Source organism: Rhineura floridana, chromosome 6, assembly GCF_030035675.1.
Source record: "Rhineura floridana isolate rRhiFlo1 chromosome 6, rRhiFlo1.hap2, whole genome shotgun sequence".
Taxonomy (NCBI): Eukaryota; Metazoa; Chordata; class Lepidosauria; order Squamata; family Rhineuridae; genus Rhineura; species Rhineura floridana.
Genome location: NC_084485.1, coordinates 5686148 through 5703953, shown reverse-complemented (window position 1 = coordinate 5703953; position 17806 = coordinate 5686148). Strand labels below are relative to the sequence as shown.

General features: G+C 51.1%; 1 protein-coding gene across 2 annotated transcripts; it reads right to left on the bottom strand.

Annotated features, from left to right (window-relative positions):
• Window positions 1-3731: 3731 nt before the first annotated feature.
• On the bottom strand, window positions 3732-16313 carry TRIB3 (tribbles pseudokinase 3). 2 transcript variants are annotated; one of them, XM_061630851.1, is made up of 4 exons: window positions 16079-16313; window positions 9057-9344; window positions 6703-6995; window positions 3732-5254 (listed from the first exon to the last, which is right to left on the bottom strand). In XM_061630851.1, exons 1-4 carry the CDS (start codon window positions 16151-16153, stop codon window positions 4753-4755), a joined length of 1158 nt encoding a protein of 385 aa, XP_061486835.1. In that variant the 5' UTR covers window positions 16154-16313; the 3' UTR covers window positions 3732-4752. The 2 variants fall into 2 exon arrangements, with proteins under 2 accessions (XP_061486835.1, XP_061486836.1); XM_061630852.1 differs by lacking the exon at window positions 16079-16313 and adding an exon at window positions 15438-16029.
• Window positions 16314-17806: the final 1493 nt, after the last annotated feature.

Below are 17806 nucleotides of genomic sequence, written 5' to 3'. Positions count from 1 at the left end.
GAACACGTCGACTTAGCCCAGCTGTTGCCTTCCAGCTGTGTGCACCTCCGGGTGCCCTCCAGCTGTTTTGGACTACAACTCTCATTAACCTCCAGCCAGCACAGCTGTAGTCCAAACCATTGGGAGAGCACCAGGTTGGCAAAGGCTGCTGTAGGAAATTCCTTCCCGTTGTCCATACTTTTGTACTGGGCTGAGTTTGGGGGGGAAATAAAGATACCAAGGACCACGAAAAAGACAAATAATTGGGTGTTAGAACAAATTAAACCAGAACTATCACTAGAAGCTAAAATGATGAAACTGAGGTTATCATACTTTGGACACATGAAGACATGATTCATTAGAAAAGACAATAATGTTGGGAAAAACAGAAGGGAGTAGAAAAAGAGGAAGGCCAAACAAGAGATGGATCGATTCCGTAAAGGAAGCCACAGACCTGAACTTACAAGATCTGAACAGGGTGGTTCATGACAGATGCTGTTGGAGGTCGCTGATTCATAGGGTCGCCATAAGTCGTGATTGACTTGAAGGCACATAACAACAACAAAGGTGCGGGCGGAAGGAAGAAAGGGGTGCAGGGGGAGAAAGAGGAGCAATTAGGGCTGTAATGCAAGCAGCAAATCACCTCCTTTGCAAGCATGAGGTCCCGCACTCCATCCTTGGCACCTTCAGATAGAAAAAAGGTCAGGGTGCTGAAGACAGGAACCAGGAAGCTGCCTTGTAGTCAGACCATTGGTCCATCTACCTCAGTATTATCTACACGGACTGGCAGCAGCTCTCCAGGCTTTCAGAGAGAAGCCTCTCCTACCTGGAGATGCCGGGGCTTTAACCTGGGACCTTCTGCATGCAAGGAGATGCTTTGCCACTGAGCTAGGTCCCTTCTGCGATGGGAGAGACCCCTCTCTGGCCAAGATCCTGGAGAGCTGCAGCCACGCTGAAGAGGCAATTGCAAGCATGATGGAGCAATAGTCTGGGCTTGACCTGGGAGAACTTCATCTGTGCAGCCCCAGGACAGTTGCGCAAGAGGCTGGCACCACCCTTCTCGGAGCACATTTATCCCATGTTGCCACTACAGCGGATCACAGTGCAAGAGGATCCTGCCACAGTAAGATATGCTGACAGCAAATCAATAAATCTTTTATTTTCCCAGAGACAGAAAAATATGCAAATCCACTCTGTTTAATAATAATAAAAGACCAAGGCCTCTCCCAATGGTAGTGTCACTATTTGGTCAGGTATGAAAAGGCACATAAATACTACATGTGCACAAAGCCAGGATAATGGGAGTTTGGGGGTGGGGGCGTGATGGAGAGCACAGAAGCCACAGAAGTATTGCACCGGAACTGGTGCACTCGCCGGGTCTTTGGCCTGCTTGCAGAGCGGAGGGAATCTTTCATGGTGCTGCAGGGCAGGGACAAGTTGGAGCCTTTTGGCACTGGAAGCACCAGCATGATTCTGACTCCCCGACGTCAGTCTGCATTCTTGAAAGAGCCGAATCACAAGCTGGGCTTTTGCCAGAGGCGTCTGCCTAGGCCGGTTCCAACATGCCCTCGCTGTGTCAACGAAAAGCAACCCTAAGGGCAGAGCGGTGCACCCTTTGCAACGGCTCAACCGTCAAGGCTGCCTGGGAATCGGAGTTTGACAAAGGTGCCAAGAGCCTTGTTAAGAGATTCCTAGCCCCTCTCCTGGAACAATTCCCAGGCAAGAGGGAATGACTCTTAACCCAGTTTTGGTCTGTAGTGTCAACATGTCTTAAGGAAGACCCAACTTGGCTGGCTCCAGGGAGTAAAACCTGGCTTTCCATTTCAGGGCGGGGGGCAGGGAACACAGCACCAAATGTATTTAGGAACATAAGAGCCCTCCTGGATGAGGCCAGTGGCCCATCTAGTCCAGCATCCTGTTCTCACAGTGGCCAACTAGATGTCTGTTATGGGAAGCCCAAAAGAGGACCTGATCACAAGAGCGCTCTCCCCTCCTGCGGTTTCCAGCAACTCGTATTCAGAAAGCATGCTGCTTCCGACCATGCAGGAAGAGCATAGCCATCGTGGCTAGTAGCCACTGAGGGACTTACCATCCATGAATTTGTCTCACCCTCTTTTATCCAGGTTTTTCCAGAACTTTGAAGGCCACGTTAGCATGACGTTGAGGAGGAAAGGGCAGAAGTTAAGGGTTGGCGGAGCTGGGCAGAGACAGCTCAGCAACCCCTCTGCCTTGCAGGCCCCCGCATTTCTGCCTGGCAACTGTGACACACTCTACCCAAGCCTTCGGCAACCTGGTGCCCTCCCAGGGCTTTGTACTGCAACTCCCATCACAGCCAGCACAGCCAGCGGACGTTGCAACCAAGAGAGGAGCTCATAGAATCATAGTAGAGTTGGAAGGGGCCAATAAGGCCATCAAGTCCAGCCCGCTGCTCAATGCAGGAAATGCTCGAGAGGAGTTGTAGTTGCTCCAAGACATCAGGAGGGTGCCAATGCTGGCCTTTGCCCAACCTTGGAGCGTAAGGAGGAGGGGGATCATCTCCTGCAGTAGAGCAGTGATCACCACTCCATCTCCCAGGCTGGAGGGAAGGCCTGGGGGGATGTTTGGTAGCTGCCTGCCCAAGGCACATGGAGAGCTTTGGCCGCAAGCTCTTGGGCTGCAAATCGTGCTCTGGAGCTGGCCACGATGGAAGCGGTGGCACCTTTCGCTGCTGCTCTGGCAAGGCACAAAGAGCACTTCAAATTGTGCAGCAGCCAAACCTTTCCAGCATCAGATTTGGGGCTAGGAAGCGGGGGGGAGAAGATTGTCCCAGACCTCCCCATAGGGGGTCATGGGGAGCAGTCCCCCATGAACCCCTAAAACCCCAAATGCCCATATATCAGATCCCATCCACACCATCCATTTAATGCACTCTTACACCACTCTGACAGCCATGGCTTCCCCCCAAGAATCCTAGCAACTGTAGTTTAAGGGTGCTGGGAATTGTAGCTCTGGGAGGGGAAAGTACCATTCCCAGGATTCTTTAGGCGAAGCCATGGCTGTTAAAAGTGGCATAAGAGTACTTGAAGAGGATGGTGTGGATGTGACGTATGTTTCCAGCATTTGTAGAACCCAAGACATTTATTTATTAATTACATTTATATCCCGCCCTTTCTCCCAGGCAGACTACTGGCACTCTCTCATTTTTTGTGAGAAACTAGCTTGTTCCCCCCTTTCAGTGTTTTACTTAGCCTCTCCCCTCCCTCCAAAAAAAATCCCTGCAGGGACTCACACATGGGGGTTCAACACAAGATCAGGAACAAGGGGGCGGAAGCAGGACCATAATGACCACAAATCTTGGCTTGGCAACCAAAGCCATCTAAAACTCTGTAGACCCCTGCAGAGGGCCTGTACTTTGCTTCAAGGGAGCCGAGGGACATCTGGCCTACACAGCACCAGCTGTCACCCACTACCGCCACACCTTCCCAGGGTCTGTGGCTCAAATGAACAGCAACGGACAATTTCATGCATGGGCGGTTGGTGGGTCCGATGTCAGTGGGACAGTGAATCCGCTCTGGGGTTTCGTCTGAACTTAAGACAGCTCCTTGAAAGTTCAGACTAAAACCTGGACCGGATTCATTGCCCCACCGACATCAGAGCCCCCCCTGGAATCCTAGAGTGGGAAGCAGTTCCAGATTTCAATGAATGGAGGTTAGCAATGTGGTATATTATGGAGTGCACGAGAAACAAGCGAACAAACAAAAGACACACACAAATTCCATTTTACAAGACCAAACCAAAACCGGCATGGTCAAATTTATGTGTCAGCCCCAGAGAAATAGGGAGGGTTAGTAAAGGCACTGTGGGGGAGGCCTCAAACTGGGGCCCATCAATACAGCCCAGATCCCAAAAAAACTGTCAAGTACTGAGGTAAATTCAAGTAGAGACAAGGGCAGGGCCCACAAACCCCACTAGCCACGAGCCTCCTCGTAAGGACAGGGCAAGAATTGGAGACACTGTGGTAAAATTGGGGGGGGGGAGGTTTTGGTTGTGTTTTTTTAAGGCCACACATTTTCTAGAAGTTGTTGGCAGGCGTGGGGGAAGGGGGCCATGCCTCGCTGCTGACCCAGTCTCCCTCTCTCACAAGACACTGGCCCAAACAAGCCATGGGCCCTTTGTTTGCCACCAGTAAAAAGGGAACACCCTTCTCTTATAAAGTGCCGTTTTCTCAAGTCAGGCTGCACCAGGGGAGAGAGTCTCTTTACAGCCACTTCTTCCAAACAAAAACAACTCCGGCGTTAAAGTCCAGCACTTTGACTGAGACGGCAGATTGCAAAACCCAGTCCTCGGAAACAGACAGGGAGGTTTGGGTAATCTGGCCTTTTGCAACCTGAACCTCTTTTGGCAAACATCCCGCTGCGGCCACAATGCCGTTTTCAAAGCTTCGATGGGGAAAGCAGCTCAGAGCTTCAATCCTTAGTTTGGGAGTTGGGCAGGGATGCAAAGTGTGTTAAAGGCACCCCTTTCTTAATGCAGGAGATTCTTGCAGGTGACAACAAGAGTTCAGGGACGGTTCTTTGGCACATGTCAGCGAGCGCACTGCAGAGGGCCCACTATGATGCAAGGGAGGCATTGACACCTCCCCCCCACTTCTTCCTTGGCTTGGATGCAAAAAGCACCTTCTTTTCAACTTGCTGGCAAAGGCACTTCTTTCACGGGCCCGACGGGTGGGAGGGAACACCCTTCCAGTGTGCGAGGTGAGCCAACTTCTTCAGCCATCTTCCTCTCATTGGTAGCTCAACTGTACAGGCCTCCCTCCTCTTCCTCCTCCTCTGTGTCCTTGACCTTCCTCAAGCTCCCCGCTTCTGGGACCACCTGCTCCAGCCCCTGCTCCCTGGAGGGGCTGCCCCACGAGCCCTCGGGGACGCCCCCATCAGCCAGCCACGGGTGCAACAATATCCCGCTGGCCGTCAGCCTCTCGGATGGGTCTGTTCGCAGGAGGCAGCGGATGAGGCAGCAGGCTTTGGGGGAGAGGTCCTCAGGGACAGCAAAGCGCCCGCGACGAATCTTGCCAAACAGCGAGGCGGGCTTGGTGTCTTGGAAGGGGTAGCACCCCACCAGCAGGGTATAAAGCGCCACACCCAGGCTCCACACATCCGCCGCCTTGCCAGAATAGGAAGGTTTTGAGCTGAGGATCTCGGGACCCACATAGGCCGGACAGCCGTGCTTGTCTTCCAAGGAGTCGTCGGGACCGTTCAGCACACAGGAGTCCTCCAAATTCTCCAGCAGAAGTTTGGATCTGGGTATAAATTGGGGGGGGGGCAGAGGAATCAAAAGGCAGAGATGAGCTGTTGAAGGGAGACTTGGATGGAATACAGAATTTTTTAACAAGTGTCCCTAATCCTGCATCCACAAAACATGGATTGGGATGCATCAATCAAGCTTTTGAACACATTTGCAGCCTGGCAATTGATAGGCGGGATCCAGTGTCTGCATTCTTTTAGTGCAAGGCTTTACACTTGTGCAACAGAATGCCCCTCCCCCATCAAAAAGGAGGCCAGTTTTCTACGTGCAGCGACTTATTTCAATGTGGGAGAAGAACAGCTGAACATGCAATGTCCCCCATGTGCAGTCTGGAGAGGCACAGTCCTGCCAGACTCTCGAATTCAGCACAAATTGCTTCAAAGCTCTCTGTGACCACCCCCAGCTCTCTAGGGTGTCCAGATGTAAAAGCAGATGAGGCTCCTGCACCTTTAATAGATGTGCTGAAGATGGAATTTGAGCAGATGTAGCTGAAAAGGTGCAGAAGCCCTCTCCTCTTCTGCCTCTGGTCACCCCACACCTCTCCAATCTCATGTCCCAAAATATCCTCGTCTGTGCCCTTCCCTCCTTCAGCTCTACCTCCCTCTGTTGTCCAAAGCTCTCTTGACCCCCTCCAAGTGACTCCCTCACTGCCCCATAGTGCCACTTCTTTCTCTCTCCCCAGATCCATCCTCACACCCCACCCCTCCTGTGAAATATTTGGCCCAACCCCTTATGAATGTCCCTTACTTATCTAAGCCCAAGAACATGGACTTGAACACGTGTTCTTCCTCTGTTAACCTTTAACTTCCTCCCCCTTGAAACTGTAGGCTCTTTGGGGCAAGAATCTGCATCTCTGCTGTTGTTGCTTGCACTCTGCAAAACAGCGTTCCCTGAACCTCATGCCCACAACTCCCATCATCCCTGACCGCTGATCAGGCTGGCTGGGACTGAGAGAGCCTGACAGCCCAGCAGGATCTAGAGGGCACTAAGTTGAGGAAGGCTGCAAGAAAGTGTCAAGTATCATTCAAAGTGCTATATAAATAAATAATAAGAACCAGCAAGAGTGGCAAGGGAGAGGGCCTTTTCAGCTGTGACTGTGGAGGCCCACCTGACGCCTTCATTGACATATTTTCAGCACCAGGTAGTCTTATGTTTTTCCCCGGGCTTTTGATAGACAGAGATAGTGGTGCTTTGTTATTAATGTGCTGCCAACGTTTCCTGTGGCTAAACGGGTGGGTGGGGCATTACTGTTTTGTTTTTATGGTATAATGTATTTATCTTTCTGTTTTCAATGTCTTATAAGTCGCTTGGAGACTCTCGGTAACAAGCAACTAACAAGTCCAATAAATACAAATAATTTGCTGCTCAGCTGTGCAAGTACAAGATGGGGTGGGAGGACTAAGCAACTGGGCAGGAATGATTGACACCTTCTTAGCCCCTCACCTTTCTCTGTCGGCAAAGACAAACTTCCTCAGCTTGAGGTCCCGAAGGACAATGCCGTGCTGGTGACAGTGGGTGACAGCTTCTGCCATCTGTCGGAAGAGAGCGGCAGCCTCCCGCTCTGGCAGGCGCTTGCGCTGCCGCACATGGTTGTGCATGTCGTCCCTCCCGGGCTGGAGAAAGACATAGACGTTCTGGTCCCCAACGATCACATCAGCCACTCGGGCAACATTAGGATGGCAGGGAAGGGCGGCGTAAGGGGCCAGCACCTCTGGGTAGCTCTTCGCTGGATAAACCTAAAAAAAGGACCAAATGTGAAAAATAAATAAGTAAACAAACACGAGCAAAAGTAGGCCAAAAGACTAACCCGATGTCAATTCCACAGGCGGGCATTGTGGGGGGGAGAGCCTTTTCCGTGGTGACCCCCCAGGTTGTGAAACTCCACACAGAGATGTGTTTGGTCCCAATGCTGCAATATTTTGAGTGGGTTTTTAAAAACCCATTTATTTCAGATCACCTTCCCCTGAATAAGGTCTGCATTGCTAAGAGAGCTACTTTAACATGGGTAGCTTTTTTTGTTTCATTTGCTTTAACTAGCCTATACATTTTTTAAATGACTTTGAGTGCTGCTGCTATAAACAAGCAACAGGACCACAGATCAGTTATTTAATGTTTAATTTAATTTAATTTTTTAATGGCTTGGGCCAGTCCTGCAAACTAGAATTGGTATCAGTGGATGTTCGCTGGAAAAAGGCAGCCATGCCTCTGCTTTTTCTCAGTGCAACATCTGGTTACAACATCACCACACTGCACGTAATTCTCCTCCTGGCAACAGGTAACACTGTGGCCTGGGGATGGGAAAACAAATTATGCTGTGCAGGGCCAAGCACGCACACGCACCAAGGAAAAAGCAGGGAACTCAACTGCACAGCTGCTGCACTCAGCAGCAAATCCAAGTTTAGTGTAACTTCTAATTTGAACTCAATTGTCTCTTTTTTGTATTTCACAACATTTGGCCCACTGCGTATCAGAAGCATTGCTATAACAGAGCAGACATGTGTTTACTAATTGCAGTTGCACCTGCGTGGGGCAAAAATCCAGATACCACCAGGGGAAAGTGCATCTGCTAAAAATCCATCTCCAGTAGCTGTATCTCAGTTTTCCCCTGCATTAAAACATTGGCAATGCAAGGAGGACAAGGAGATGCGACCTCATGTGGACACCTCCCTATGAAAATGGATGAGAGAAATATGGGGGCGGGGAAGGTTGATGCCACTGCTGCTATATAGCTCAAGGCATTCCTGGACTGATTCTAGCCATACAGGGCTGGGCTTCCAAACAGAGCTACTGCAGAAACACAGCCTCCTCCAGGAATACGTCATCCTAATCTAAACTCTTTTTCACACTATAAAAAGTAAACTTGGCAGGGGAGGAGCTATTTGGGAAACAGCGGATCTCACAGTGGGGGTGTGAAATTCCATGTTCAGCCAGCAGGTGTCAGCATTGTTTAGCAGCTAGAAGCTGTGCCAACAGAAGCTGTGCCCACAAATTATGGCATAAGACGGCTTTGCCAGCCTAATGCCTTCCAGATGTTTTGGACTGCAGCACACACTGGCTGGGGCTGATAGGAGCTGCAGTCCAAACGATATGGAGGGCACCAGATTGGCAAAGGCTGGCATAACCTTTCATGGGCTCAAGTCTGTAAAAGACTGTGCGTCACAATAAAGTTGTTAGCCTTTGAGGTGCAACAATACTCTTTGCTGTTCAACGGCCTAAGAAGGGCATCCTCACACACACCCTCGGAGTCTTAAAAGGAAGCCGCTTTAGATTCAGAGCAGGGATTTTGAAAGTGGCTGGAAGGAAGCAACCAGCTTATCGCCTGTCCTCCTCCTTTCAGTGTGTTTAACAGTACAGGACGAGCTGTACCTCAGCACCAACCTTGCATGCAGAAGGTGCCAGGTTCAATTCCTGGCAGCATCTCTAAGTAGGGCTGCCTGAACCCCTGCAGAGCGATTGCCAGTCAACGTAGACAACGCTAGGCAAGACAGAACGATGGTCTGGCTTGGGATAAGACGACTTCCTATTTTTAAAACAAACCACGGTTTAACCCAGGAATAGCCAATGTGATACCCTCCAGATGTGGTTGGACTGCAGATCCCTTCATTCCTGACCATTGGCCACGCTGGCCGGGGCTGAAGCAAGTTAAGAGCCCCGACAACATCTGGAGAGGATCCTATTGGCTTTCAGGTCTAAGCTACCAGATTTGATGCAAAGAGAGACGAGCCTGATTTTTTAAAAATGCAGCCTCTACTACAGAAAAACAGGTCAGTTTTCTCCGGGGTGTGTATGTGTCCTACCTTGCAGGTGTATTCTGCCTCTGTGTGTCTGTGCACAGCCCTGTAGCAGCAACCCCCGTCAGAGGCCTCCAGAAGGATATATGGGCCAATCTGGGAGATCCTTGAATCTTGGTCTTTGGCAGGGAGGGGGCGAGCCAGGAGCTGGAGGCAGGGGGTTAACCCTGGCAGCGGGCCAAGACGTGGGCGCTTGGCCTCTGGGGTGCCAGCCTGTGATGCATCATCAAAGTCCAGCCGCTGCTTCTTCTCTGGAGCAACCACTGCCTGGCACTCCTGGGCAAGCAGACTCATCTGGAGGGAAGAGTTTGAAGACCAAGGGGTTAAATCAAAATGGAGGAAGGAGCCAAACAGTAAAGGGGCGCAGCCAAATACCCATTCCTAGCCCTGTTGCTAGTCCTCAATGTCTGGTAACCAGCGACATCCCACCTTTGGAAATTGAAAATGTGGCCATGGAAACTGGCAGATTTCTGCCTTTTTGGTCACCCCCAGCTTATACAGGCACCCTTCCTTATTTTAATGAGTTTTAACGTTTACAGACTACACAAAAAGGAAGGCAGCAGAATATATTAAATGCTAGAGTTCCTTTAAAAAACCCACACAGGTAACAATTACACAATTGCCACCCTGGGCTCCTGCTGGGAGGACGGGATATAAATCAAATAATAAATAAATAAAATTACAGTAAATTACCGTTTTTTAAAAAAGGATTATTATGGTAACACAACATCCATGCAAAGCAGCAGCCATTAAAAAACACCGCAATCAACACTAGTGCGATACATTTTTGCCCACCTCCTCCTCAGCAGGGCAGAGACGTCACCAAATAAGATCTCTCTGGGTAGGGCGGTTTCACATCTGCAAAACGTGCCACCACCAAATGAACCTCATTTTAAAAAAAAATTAAAAGGGGATCTAGGAGAAGAGTAGCCCCCAGGAATGGTTTCCCCCAGAGGTTGCAGGCCCGTGTGGTCTCTGACTGTGCCGCTACAGAACACTTCGTCTCATGCGCCTGAACGCTGGGGCAGCTGCCTCCAATGGATGGAATCTTGGTGGGACACTAGTAGAAGGCTGGTGGTCATTATGGAAAAGGGGAAGGAGCCTTTGTCCTCTGTTTTGTTGCTGTTATATGCCTTCAAGTCGATTACGACTTATGGCGACCCTACGAATCTTTTTTGGATATATTCGTAGGGTTTTCATGGTAAGAGGTATTCAGAGGTGGTTCACCATTGCCTTCCTCTACTACTGGAAATCTAACGTCAGCCCCCTCTGGCTTCATGTGTGTGAGTGTGCACGTATCCGACATTGTTCCAGCACTCTTACGCTTATCTTCTCAATAAGGGCAGAAACTTCCTTTGAAACAAAAAAAGGAAGCCAAAGATTGTCAGGATGCTGAATTCTGCTACTAATACCAAATTCCGTCCTTTTTTGTTGTTGTAGCTGAGCAGTGCTGTCAAATACATACAGCCATCTTATCATAGAATCGTAGAGTTGGAAGGGGCCTACAAGGCCATCCAGTCCAACCCCCTGCTCAATGCAGGAATCCAAATCAAAGCATTCCCGACAGATGGCTCTCCAGCTGCCTCTTGAATGCCTGCAGTGTCGGAGAACCCACTACCTCTCTAGGTCATTGGTTCCATTGTCGTACCGCCCTAACAGTTAGGAAGTTTTTCCTGATGTTCATTCAAAATCTGGCTTCCTGCAACTTGAGCCCATTATTCCGTGTCCTGCACTCTGGGACGATCGAGAAGAGATCCCGGCCCTCATCTATGTGACAACTTTTCATGTACTTGAAGAGTACTTTATGCTATTCGCCATCACAATAACCTGCGGCAATGAGTTCTGCAGGCCAATTATACATGGTGCGTGCGTGAAAATGGATGCAGGGGTATGAAAACATAAGAGTAGCCATGCCGGGCCCAGTCTATAGTCCGCCTACAAACCACAGAGGGAAATCCACCGGCTTGCCAAGACAGCAGTGCCTTCTCCATGCACTCCCAGTAATCATCTGAGCGGCAGAGTCGGTAATCAAGGAGCTGTCATGGTATGGGGAGATGTTGATGATATGGGGAGAACGATGCTGTGGACAATGTTGTGCCTCCTCTAAGCACACAGTGAAGCGTGAGTTCAGAGAGAGCGAGAGCGAGAGAGCAAGTGTGTTAAAGGCCTGAATCACTCAATGAGCAAGCAAGGAAAGGGGCTGGTGACCGGCAACAGGGTGACCATTGTGTAGGTCTCTCCACGTTGCTTTGGGGCCTCGCGAGAGTGAGAAGGGATGCTAAAGATCCTAAGGTCCACCCTCCCTGAGGGCTCAGCTGCATGCCTGGACAGAAGCTGCTGGCCATCACACAGGAAGCAACCTCATACTGACTCAGGCCGTTGGTCCCCCTACCTCCGTCTTGTCTACACTGACTGGCAGCGGCTCTCTAGGGTTTCAGGCAGGAGCATCTCCCAGCCCCCTGGAGATGCCATTGGGGGCTGACCCTGGAACCTTCTACATGCAAGGCAGATGCTCTGTCCCTGAGCTACGCCCCTAAAGCAAAGGAAGGGAGGCTGATAGAGGGATTGCAGACGGAAGGGGAGAGGCCACGGCTGTCATTCCCCACACCATCTGGCAGCTTGAGGGCTGGGATGCAGACCTACAAACACCAGAGACGGCCAAAACATCTCTGCAGACTGGAGGTTTCGGATCCTAGAGAAGACACCACTGACTCTCTCTTGCTACTTTGTCTCTAACAATGGTAGCCCCTGATCTCATTTTCCAAATGAAGGAAGCAGGCCTCTCCTCCCCAGGATAAGTCAAGGTGCAGTCCTCCTGGCATGATGAAAAGCCCATGCAAGGATTGCAGAAAGGTAACCTGGTGCTGTTTTCAGCAAGCAGGCAAAACACCCTCCCTGTCCCCTGCAGGAAGCAATCCTGCAGAGGCATTGCATTCATAAACAAAGAGGTGTCCTGAGCTGCCTACAACCGGAAGCGAGCTCCATCCTGGGGGGACAGTGAGCGAGCCTCTCTGGTCCAAAGGCACCCATCAGCCTTCCACATCCAGCGCAGAGCAAAATGTGGGGAGGAGCCTCCTGCTATCTTTCACTTGCTGTCACCAGCAAGCAACGTAAGTGGATGATGCAAGCGCACAGCAAGTCCCAAGGCTTCCACCTCTGCCGACACAGGCACAAGCAAGGCTGGCTTGAGGTCACACCTTTCCTCCTGCAACACACTCCTAATGCTGGATTTCTATGAGACATTTGTGGCTAGGTGACATAGGAAGGAGAAAACACTCTGCCCATGCTCAAAATCCCTCTTTATAACTGCTTCACATTGTGCTTTAAACCCAACCCCCCCAAATAATTTTTTATATTTACTTATTTGCATAAATTGCTACACTGGTAACATTAAGAAAAATATGGTGGTGCCCAGCATAAAAATCAACAAAAAAATTACAAATACAAAACATAATGGAACAAATAATGAAGTTTATCACAAATCAGTAGATCAGATCAACACATCAGCAGAGCTGGATCACCCCTCTGGGAAAGCCTGGCTGAACAGGTGGGCTTTAAGCAGGTGCCTAAATGCCAGTATAGGGGACACCCTGACAAACGTCGAGTGGAATCGAATTCCAAAGGTTCCAGGTCTCAACCACCAAGAGCATAAACTATGGCTGAAATGGGCCAGTCTGCAATCCTGCTTTCCTTCTCAATCTTCAAAGCACCCGTCTCAAACCTTTTCCCAATTGTAAGGGACACCCTTAATCTGAACCCACTTTTAATCATCAATATCAGCCGTTTTATACGTGCGCAGAGTGTGCTGCATACGTTGGGTTGTATTCGACTAACTTTTACTCAAAGGAAAACCATTGAAATGACCAGCCATGACTAACCCAGATCCATTCATTTCAAGTATGCTAGTTGAGCATTTATTTATTAATTAGATTAGCTGCTTGTAACCTGAAGATTCCAAAGTGACTTACAACAATGTTAAAGATAAACATATCATACTATAAAACCATAAAACCCCACCCCCATACAGCCACAGGAAGCTTTGGCAGCACGCTAATAGCAAACAACATAATCTCAGTCTTATCAAATGAGTACAGCTCACTATATCAGTGACCCTTACAACAGCCTTGCAAGGTAGGCCAACACCATCATCTCCGTATTACAAATGGGGACCAGGCCTGTGAGGACAACAGGTTGCTGAAGGCCTCCTAGTTCATGGCTCAAGTGAGGTTTGGCTCAGGGACTTCCCTTGGGGGCAAACTAAACGCACTTTTTTTTTGTCCTAGGGAAATAGCAGCTTCTGCAAAGGGCAGCTTTCAATGGCAAAGCAGTGGGGGTACTTAACCCTTCCCCTGCCTGCTGTTCTTTAAGCAGCAGCTCCTGCCGTCCCTCCAAGCTTCCAGAAGCACATTTGCCGGTATAAACACATCTGGAGTCCTGGGGAGGGGCAGCAGCTTAGGGCAATTAGGAGCAAGAAAATGATTATTAGAGAGCTCTAAGCCAGCCTTCCCCAACATGGTGCCCTCCCGATGTTTCAGACTACAACTCCCACCAGCCCCAGCCAGCACAGCCATGTAAACATTTGCATAGAACATGCAGGTTGGCCTCTGATGCACCGATTATTGCTAACCAGCTTTTAGTTCTGTCCTGCATTGCTTGTGCCAATCCAATCCCTCGATTGTTGATCCAGACCTGTGGGGGGAGGGGTCAGCTGCTTTTTCCATTCAGAGATGCAACAGTTTGTATGAAGATACCTCCCTTCCACCCACACCCCCAATTTCATACAATGAGGAAAAGCTCTGCACACACGTACAGACAAAAAGCATCTCTCCAGCCCAAATCGGATATTACAGTCTCTGGATGGAGGTCTTTGAAAAAGCAATTGGGAGCAGTCCCCAGAGCACCGGGCATCCTGTTTAAAAAGGTGGTCCCAAACTGCCACTCACTTGGTCACCTGTGACTTGTTAAGAATCGCCTCCAGGTGACCAGAAGGGAAAAAGCTGTTGTCATTCAGTTGCACAAGAGCTTATTACGATTAACACAGGTATTTCAGTTTTTTTTAAAAAGTATTATTGGGTAATAATTTTTGTAGACTCTGGGCGGTTGAACAAGGTGCCAAGCGACCCAGATTTTCACACCATTCTCATCTCTGTATCACCAAATGCACCTCTGCTTGATGACTAGTCCCTGTGAAGCAACAGCATCAGGGTCAGACTCCTCCAGGCAGAGCTTCTCAGTCACCTCACCCTCATCAACACAACCACAATTGTTTGCCATGGAGGAAGCATGCAGATTCACTCCTACTCATTCAGTGATGCGACGCAGTGATGGACGTGCCTATAATTAATCAGCCCCCTGATGGCTTCTGTTCCTCAACTGTAGAACCGAGGACTAAGCCAGCTTTAGGAGACGGCTTACTTTAACACAGGGGACACATTAGGGATCCAGATGTGAGGCTCTGGGTGGCTGGGGGGCCCACAGACCATTGTGACTTCTGGTCACCAGCCAGCAGGGACAGCTCAGCCTGAAGGCAGTGCATCATCTCTTTATTTAATTAGGATTTCTGTGCCTCGTTTTTTACTTATTTGCCCCAGTGAATACAAACATAGGAAGTGCCTTATTCTGAGTCAGACTAGCTCAGTACTGTCAGCACTGGCTGGCAGCAGCTCTCCAAGGTTTCAGAGCGGAGTCATTCCCAGCCCTCCCTGGAGATGCCATGGGGAACTGAACCTGGCACCTTCTACATGCCAGGCAGATGCCCCACCACTGAGCTACTGCCCTTCTCCATAAACGCCGCCAGACCCCAAGCCGCCCTCTGGGTGTTCCGGACCACAACTCCCATGAACCCCAATCCGCAGAAGGCACAAACCCTGCCTAATGTCTACGTGGTGCTGAGCCTCCATCCATAGTACCAGATCTCAGGTTGTCTTCTCGTTTCCAAGGCCGCAGCTGCAGCTTGGCTGATCGGGGCTGAAGGAAAGGCACTCTAGGGTGAAAAGGGCGCCTCTGAGCATGGCCAGAGGGGAGCCCCTTTTAGCCCGCTAAACAGAAGCCAGCAGAAGTCTTGCGGTGCCTTACAACAAAATACAAAGCAGTCAGCGTCCTGGAGCCCCCGCTTTTCTTGGAGCCCGGATCGCACCGAGGCGTCAAGAGGCGCGCCTGATAGAACATACACACGAGAGGGAAGGGGAGGGAAAAGGAGACCCCCGTGTCCTGATTGTCGCTTCCAGGCGCTGAAATCAGGTTCGGGGGCCAAACCCGAGCTCGGGGGCGACCAAGAGCGCCTCGGTTCCCCGACATTCAGGAGAAGCTGACCCCCTCCCCCAAAGATGTCTCCCCCGCGCCTCGCTCTGCTTCGTCCTTCCAGATATTCCGAGCTGCTGGTTGTACCTTTGGCGACCGAGGCCGCGACGGCGCTCCCGGGAGAGCAGCGTGTGTGCGTGTGGATGGGAGATCTCCTCTTGCCTCCTCGCCCTCAGCGAGCTTTTTTCCTTCCCGGACTGGCGATGCGGCGAGGTTGGGGGGAGGAGAGGGAGTCCCGGCGGCTGGGCTAGATCCGGACTCCCAGGAGCGCGGGACACACACACCACAGGATCCCCCCTCGGGGTGCGGATCCCGCGCCCCGCCTTTCAGCAGCAGCAGCAGCAGCAGCCGCCCCGCTCCATCCCGGCGGCGAGGACGAGGGCACCGACCGGGATGGCGACGCGCCTTTGTCTGAGCCCCGCTGCCCGAGCAGGCGCTGTGCCTCTCTCGCCCGCGCCGCCGGGGGATGATGTAACTCCCGCAGCCCCAGCGCCGCCCTTCCCGGCTTGGCGCTCCGCCCCGCGGCGCCGGCCCGGCTGATGCGGCAGCCAGCGCGGATTGCACCAGGCGCTCAGTCGAGTCAGGGCCCGGCCCGGCTCCGCCTCCTCTTCCTCCCCGGCTATGATGACACGCGCCGCCCTTCGCCTGCAACCTCTCTCTCCCACCCCCGCGGGTCGGATTGCTGGCGGATTGCGCCAGGGCTGCTAGGAAGTGGGTGACACACTCACTCGAAGGCCAGAGGCTCTGGAAAGAGGGGTGCTGGGGCAGAAGCCCGCCCCCTGCTTAGCCCCGGAACTCTCCATGCAATTCTACACAGAGGTCTGCAGCGCTGACCCCTCCTAGAACAGGGGAGGCAGCAGTGTAGTGGGCAATTCAGAAGTGCGGGGTCCTTCACGCTAGGCACAGCCACGTCCCCTCCCGTCCTTTTGTTCTCCTGCTGGGTTGAGAATGAGATCCTCCTTCATCCCTTCTCCCTCAACAACAGACGCCCCTAGGAGCTAATCAGCATGAAAGGGGAGAGTGGTAGCTACTGAGCAGAGTCTTCTCAGAGGCTGACCCACCTCCTTTCACTCGGATTGGCTCCAAACAGCAGGGAAGGACACGGAAGCATGTTAGAAGACTCTTCTCAGTGGCTAATAAGCTCCCATTTCGTGCTGATTGGCTCGTAGGATGCTGGAGACAGAGGGACCCTGTTGGGTCACTGCTCCCTCAAAAAGTAAAGGGTCTAAGACCCCCATGTACCCAAACAACTACACCCCTGAGGAGAGGGGAACCTCAGGCCCACCCAAGTGCCAAATGTGGCCCTTCAAGCCTCTCTGGCTGGCCCTCCAAACTCTCTGCAGGCCACACCCCTCACCAGCCCAGTTTTGCAACCTGTCCTTGAACTCTGATCATGCCTCTGGCCTGGCTGGGTGGGTGACAGCGAGGGGTGAACAGCTGGGTGCAGAAAGGAGCTTACTGTGCAAAGGTGAGATTGACACCCATTACTCCACCCACTTTTGTCTCTGGCCCCTCCCACCTCTGGCATGTGGCCCCAAGAAAGGAAAGTGGCCCGTGGCCTGAAAAAGGTTCTCCACCCCTGTCTTTAATCAGAAATGGGTGGGTGAGGGTGCTGCTTGTGAAGCAGGGGTGATAGGGAAGGAAAAGTACTCTGTGCATGCTTTAGAAGCTGGATTAGAGGAATTTAGTACTTAATATACTGTAAGAGTGAGTCTGGGGTTACTAACATCAGTTTTAGGGGATAACCCCGGGTGGGGTGGGGTGGGGTGGGGTGGGGGCTAAGCTTGCTTTAGGATTGTGTGATATGACTCTTAATACAAAATGAAGGAAAGGGGCGGGGAGGGAGAGAGAGAGATAAAAACTAAAGTGACACCAAAGAGCCCTCCAGTGTAGGAAATGGCAGTAAGTGTCACATACGCGGATGCAGGGTGCAAGTGACTGCAGGAGCCAATCAAATAAATACAGCAGGGCTAAGTTATTCAAGCTGGTAGCCAATGGTGAGAAACAGGAAGGGGTGGTGTTTATGTAAATGGTTAGATTGTTTACATCAGCCTTTCCCAACCCGGTGCCCTCCCAATGTTTTGGACTACAACTCCCATCAGCCCCAGCCAGCACCCTTGTTTGCCACAGTGGCCAGCTAGAGGTCTCTGGGAAACCCACAAGCAGGGCATGAAGTGCAACCACCCTTCCCTCTTGCTAGTCCCCAGCCTCTGGTATTCCAAGATATAGTGCCTCTTTTCATGGATGTTCTGCATAGCTGTTATGGCTAATAGCCACCAATAGACCTCTTTATGAACTTACTTAATCGCCTTTTAAAGCTATCAAAGCCTGTAGCCATGCCATCACAACACCATGTGGCAATGAATTCCACAGGCTGCTATTGCGCTATGTGAAGAAGTACTTCGTTTTATCTGCCCCAAATTTCCTGCCAATCCAATTCACTGGCTGACCTTGAA

What these genes read in the sequence shown, in the direction of transcription:
- TRIB3 (XM_061630851.1), bottom strand. Translation starts at nt 16,153, where the DNA reads ATGGAGAGTTCCGGGGCTAAGCAGGGGGCGGGCTTCTGCCCCAGCACC. An exon ending in CCAGAGCCTCTGGCCTTCGA is followed by an intron (nt 9,345 to 16,078) that starts GTGAGTGTGTCA and finishes TCTTCCCTCCAG; the next exon opens with ATGAGTCTGCTTGCCCAGGA. An exon ending in GTCTTTGCCGACAGAGAAAG is followed by an intron (nt 5,255 to 6,702) that starts GTGAGGGGCTAA and finishes ATTTATACCCAG; the next exon opens with ATCCAAACTTCTGCTGGAGA.